The 6000-nt window shown below is 37.6% G+C and overlaps 1 protein-coding gene across 1 annotated transcript in view; it reads left to right on the top strand.

Moving 5' to 3' along the window:
- Positions 1 to 5320, top strand: part of LOC129754512 (transmembrane protein fend-like) — a 467116-nt gene extending 461796 nt beyond the window's left edge. Inside the window, exon 4 of the mRNA XM_055750634.1 lies at positions 1786 to 5320. Within this exon, the coding sequence (XP_055606609.1) occupies positions 1786 to 2313 (528 nt within the window). The 3' untranslated portion in view covers positions 2314 to 5320. The remainder of the gene's footprint in view (positions 1 to 1785) is intronic.
- The last annotated feature ends 680 nt before the right edge of the window (positions 5321 to 6000 follow it).

Consider the following 6000-nt stretch of genomic DNA (forward strand, 5'->3'; position numbering starts at 1 on the left):
AAGTCGCCAATAGAGACGTAAAAGAATTCTTTATTAGGAACATCGCCAAATCGTTCTCTAGCCGACTTCTCGATGGTTCACAATGCTAGTTTTTATTTCCTAATCTGCAATTAGATAATTATGAAACAAGTACTTGTTTTTGAGAATACTTTTAAACTTTGCCCATGTCTAGCACAAAAGCACTAAAAAATGTGCTTATCCCTAATAATTCCGATAAATTTAGGTTATTGAATTAATTTTCTCGCTTATTTTTTCTTGAAATGACCATAGACGAATAGAGCACAATTTCGTCATCATTCCGATACAAAACCTTGATTCCGATAGGGCATTGGTAGTTTTGTTTAAGATTGGTATCGGGAGCTTTTCGACCCCAATTTTTACTGGAATCAAAGGAAAAGTGTCTGATCGAATTGAATTATCCCTAAGAAACTGTTTTGGACAAAACATCTTATCGGGCCGAATATCTTGGCCTTGAATTTTGAAAAAGTTGTGTCAGTTATTTTTTCCTATTTCCTTTCCACCAAATAAAAAAAATATTTTGGTTAACTTTTATTTAAATTATCGGATATCGATTAGCGCTCTGTTAAAGATCAATAACTTTTACACGACATTTAGCGGTTTCGATGACGATCGCTAACTTTGACCGAGTTAGCGAAATCGAAAGTCCAAAATATTCTTTTTTAAAACAGTCAGAATAACAAACAATTTATATGAATCCATCGTGAATGTCTAGTCCAATTGATATCATTAGCTAAACAGTAGGCCAAGAAGAGGAAACCATCTAATCGAACCAACAATCAATAAAACTGGTAACGCTTCCTGCAGCTGAAACAAGAAACTGATCCAATCCAGACTGTTCATGATAAAGCAATAAAATGTTGGTGTCCTGATTTTTATTTTCCAAATTTCGTGCCAATTGTGCAAAAACAAGGCATTCGCCTCGGCCGGTTGCCATATTTATGACCGGGTGCGATTGCTGGCCCAGACCCAGACCCAGACCCAAAGACGATGCGAATCGTTCAACCTGTTGGAGGAGTTATAAAATTTACATAATTAAGACACTTAATGGGTGATGATGGGATCGTTAAGAGACCATTTATCGCCACGTCCGTACGCATTTTTACAGGGTGTTGAAAGTTTTAAAATATCTTCACCAGAACGGAGTCCATCTACCTACTCTTTTCTTCACACATATATGTAGGTTTCTAATAGTCCGGAATCATTATTTAGCGGATTGGAAAGTGTGGCGAGGGGCAAATTAATGCGAAGCTTTTTGCAGCTTGTTGACAAGCAATCTGACTGAGGAAAACTTGTTTACGCTAGTTGAAATTTACTACGTGCTGAGACATGATCTTCCGTAAGCGATTCAATATCAAGAAGCACTAAACAATTACCATAACAGGCCTAAATGAGTCTGGAATTAAAACGCTAGTCGTTAGATAGTTAGCTAATTTTAAAGATTCTTGGTCATTATTTTTGGACCATAGAGTGCAACATATAAAAAACCCTAAATTTCAGAAAATATCGTCAAACGGGGCATTATGCAACAGATGCAACATTTGTATACAACAGCACTTAATTAATTATTAAATTTTCTCTCAAGAAAGGTTTCATAATTCTAGGGATAAAGCTAAAGACACAACCTAAAGAACATATTTCTCCAGCAAAAAGCGATTTTGTGCCAAACACTTAGAATTACCATTAACGGCTTTTAGTAATTCAAAATTCAACTCTTTTGAATGAGAAATATTATATCTTTAATACGCTTCCTTTTTTTCATTCCAGCGAACTAACGCCCTCGTTCGTTCCTCGCCAATCACGCTGAACACCTCAACGGCCACCGAAATCCATCCGTCGTCATTCAAACACCTGTCGGTGGTGAAATCACAACATTCTTCACCTTTCCTCAAACAAGTAGCAATCAAAACCAGCAGCAACGAGATGATGACGCAAATGGTCCATCAGCCGCAGCAGCATCAAGATCAGCAACAGTCCAATTACCGGAACCATCAAAACCACCATCAGCAGGAAGTTGCAACGGAATTTCACTCCCAGCAGCAGCAGCACCACCTGACAGCAGTTTGGCCACATTTGGCAAACGACGTCATCGTCATCGGATCATCTCGGCAGCAGCAACAGGATGCGGTTCTGTTGGGAGTTTTTGGGGCCATTTTGGGGGTCATTTTCGTCCTGCTCACCGGGGTAATTTTCGTTAAGCGGAAGAAACTGCAAAAGGATTTAGAGTGCGAAGAAAAGCGGGAACAAATTAGGAAGGCATCCGCTCAAAATATGATGGAAGTTTTGCATGTTTAAACCGTTGTACATTTTTGAAGGTTCGCAAAATATTGTTGAGCTAGCTTGAAGTAAATTTTAAAAGCGATAATTATTCAACTTCTTCCTCATACATGTTGTGATATTCACAATAATTTTAGAAAAGTTTTCTACATATTTCGTGAACAATGTTTTAAAAATCATGTACAGTTATATAATGGCACAGCTTTGCAGCAGCTTAGTTTTTCAAGGCATCGAATAGTTATTCAATTTTAAAACTGTAGATAAAAAGTTTTGATCAAAAGTTTACAGCGAAATATCTTGGCAATACCACACAAAATTTAATACATAAATTAGAGATGTACCGAATATTGATATTCAGCCAACGACCGAATGCCGAATATTGACATTTTCAACTATTTGGCAGAATATTCGATTGAGTTGTTATGAAAAAACCAGAAGCGATTATACGATTTTCCTTCTAAAGGGAGTACGAAATCAAATTGCACCATTTTTAAATGGCTGTAACTTTTTACCCGTTGAGTATTTTCTATTCAAATTTTGGGTGGAATCAGTTCAATGTGTATTTGTTTACGCTGTCATAGTTTCACTAGCAGATGTGCAGTTGTTGCGAAGATGGAGTAGGAAGAACACGTACCTCGAAAATCCGGATCTTTCTCATCGTGCCATCGGCAAGAAGCTGGGAATGGTACATACTACGGTGTTTCGTGTTGTAAATCGGTACCACGAACGTTTGATCATCGATCGGAAAGAAAAAAGTGGCAAAATGGACCTCCGTGTAATGTTAAGAGCAAACGCACCAATAAGTGAGTATAAGCGGCCCGGTTTTGCTCATTTCAGCGGACCGGTTTTGGAATACACACTCTTTCGTGCACCGGGCGGTAGCATAATTATTTTTAAATTTAGCATTGCACTGAGAAAACTTTTGAAGAAAATCTAAATTTAAATTAATACGTACCGAGTAAATTTTCGGAGTCGTCAGTTTTTTGCTCAAATTTCGATGAATGTTGGTCTTAAAAGGGCCTGGGGGTGTTGGCAGTTATTTGACGGGATAGCTGCTATCCGTATCGTGACGTCAAAGTCTACATCCTGGTTGAACATGCCATACAGAAGCAGCAAGGCCAAGCAGCTTCGAACACCAGCAATCGGGTCCGATGACGGATGCAGCAAGAACTTCCGAGCAGGATGTTTGCTTCGCTTGGCCTCGTCATCGTATCTATAGGACACCGCTTTCAACCGGTGGTGGTTGTAAAGCGTTGAGTTTTCCTTACGGTGTTTCCAATTCCGTGTCACCCGTTTGCTGGATTGTGATTAAAAACTTATTGAATTGTAGGACGACTTGATTGAATAAAATAAGTTCAGATAAGAATATATTTTCGAATTAAGCTCGATTTTGCTTTCAAAACGCCGGGCACTTATATTTCCTAACAAATGGACCCGAAAAACAAAATTTAACAAACCAAACAATTCAACTAAAATTCAACTTTATTTGTTTATTATATTTATATTAAAATCATACTTTTCTAAAAAATCTTCAACTTCTTTTTCTATCCAACGTGCTGATTGAAATAATTGCTGCTCCGAAAAACTGGGTCCCATTAGTTGCAAACTTATTGGACCTCGTTCCGGAAGCCGAATCGGTAGGGACAGTACTGGAATGCCACCCATATCGGCCGGTTGGATACAAAAATCCTGCACAGCGCACTGGTCTCGATTATTATTACTCCGAGAAACTCCGAGTGACCATTTTTGGTCACAAATTACGATGCTTCAAGTTTGTTTATCTGAAATTGAGTGAGAAAGGAAAAAATGTTATCAAAATTCATAGGTAGAAAAAAAGTCAAAAACAGTATAAAATACAAAATAAATAACTCACCATCAGAACCAGCATTTACACTTTCTCGTTCAATTCCTGGAAAACCCCGAAAAAATGTAACGAAATTGCGAGTTTAACTGCAGTTATTACAAGAAAAACCATCCACAATTTTAAGCTGATACAATTTTTTTCTTAAAATAAATATCAACAAACATCTACACGCTGCGACATCGTTTGTTTAATTCTGCTCAAAACGGTAGAATTTTTTCAGTGCATGTTTGCTCTCGCCCCTTTCTAGTGAGCAAATTTGGTGATTTTGTCGGTCCCGACGGCATCGGCCCTATTTTGCTCACCTTCATACTAACCCCCGGTGCGGTATGGAAGTGATTAAACTCGTGAGCATTTTCACTTTGCTCGCGATTGCTGCGGATGCCCTAAGGATCACAAGCGGGTAGTTCAAGCTTTCAAGAGGAATCCCAACAGTTCAGTTCGAGATGTGGCGAAGAAACTGGATCTAATCAAAAGTTTCGTTTAAGATGCGAAAAAACGTAAAGGACTACACACGTACAAAGTCCAAAAGGCTTCTAATCACGATGAACGGCAAAATACGGTAGGTAAAACACGTGCACGGAAGCTCTACCATAGAGAACAGACATACAAGCTCGAACAAAAAATCATCAAAAAAGTGTGTAAAATTTGGAATGCTGGCACCCAAAAAAATACGTTGAAAATTTACTTGAAACAGTGCCATTTATTGCGCTGTTAAAAAGTTACAAATCAAATTTTCAAGTGCAAGTTTTTCGAAAAGGCTTATCGTATATGAACACATTAATAATTAAACTAATGCCGCTCTTAAATAGAATGGTTCAATTTTTTTGCTAGATAAATGCTATAAGAGTTACTTTTGATTAGACAAAATTTCACTCCCTTTATTTTGCACTACTGAGGCAGTCAATTAAATAACAGTTTTAGAATAATTTTTTGCACTTCTTGGACGTTAATCGTCAGAGGAGGACGAATTGGCTATATTCAGTCAATTAGGTACTTTCTTTACAATCTGTCTTACCCATAAGTTCCCATTTATTCTAGACATCTCGAAGCGGGATACTTTTGAGAAACACTTTTGCATCCCATTGTTCATAATTTAGTACATTCTAGTTTGAAGGAAAGAGGGATTAAATTTTAAGATATTTTTCCATTATGCAATGTGACGAAATTTTTACGAAACTTCAAAACGATTTTCTTGAAATATGCCAAACAGTTCATACGACCTGTTTGAAACTGACTAAATTTTTTTTTCTCAGTTTGGTTTTGACAGTTCTCTTTGGTGTGTTGGGAGACATCTGGTGGCCCAGCCAAAAAACAAAAATTAAGTCAAAATGATCGTTGAATATTTTACACAAGTTTTGTGATCTAGCTTGTACGTCTGTTCTCTGTGGCTCTACACCCAGATCTTGACGAAACCGTATTGCCTCGTTATGGAAGATTAGATACGTTAAAGCAGACTACCGGCAGCTTACAGGGCTCCAGTTTTTCACCGATGTCCCTGAGTACGTTAGAAAGCAGAAGATGTCAAAGTTTGCCAAAAAAAAAAATACATTTTTTGGCAAGCAATTTTTTTTAACGAACACAAATACATACAGGATCTCAATGAAACTTGATGTTACCTCGAAGAGATCCCTTCTTTCTTAACTCTAAGCGAACATCTTTCGAGAATATGATGGCTAGCATCTTACAAATGCTAAAACCCTCAATCCACAGAAAGTGTAGTATGTATGCCGTGAACGGGATTCGATCTCATGCCCGCTGACTTAGAAGAATTTTGACCAGATCAAGGTTTCTGCTTTCTAATGATGATATGTGGATTTTTTTAGAGTAAATCTTGAGAACTC

Source organism: Uranotaenia lowii, chromosome 1, assembly GCF_029784155.1.
Source record: "Uranotaenia lowii strain MFRU-FL chromosome 1, ASM2978415v1, whole genome shotgun sequence".
Classification (NCBI taxonomy): Eukaryota; Metazoa; Arthropoda; class Insecta; order Diptera; family Culicidae; genus Uranotaenia; species Uranotaenia lowii.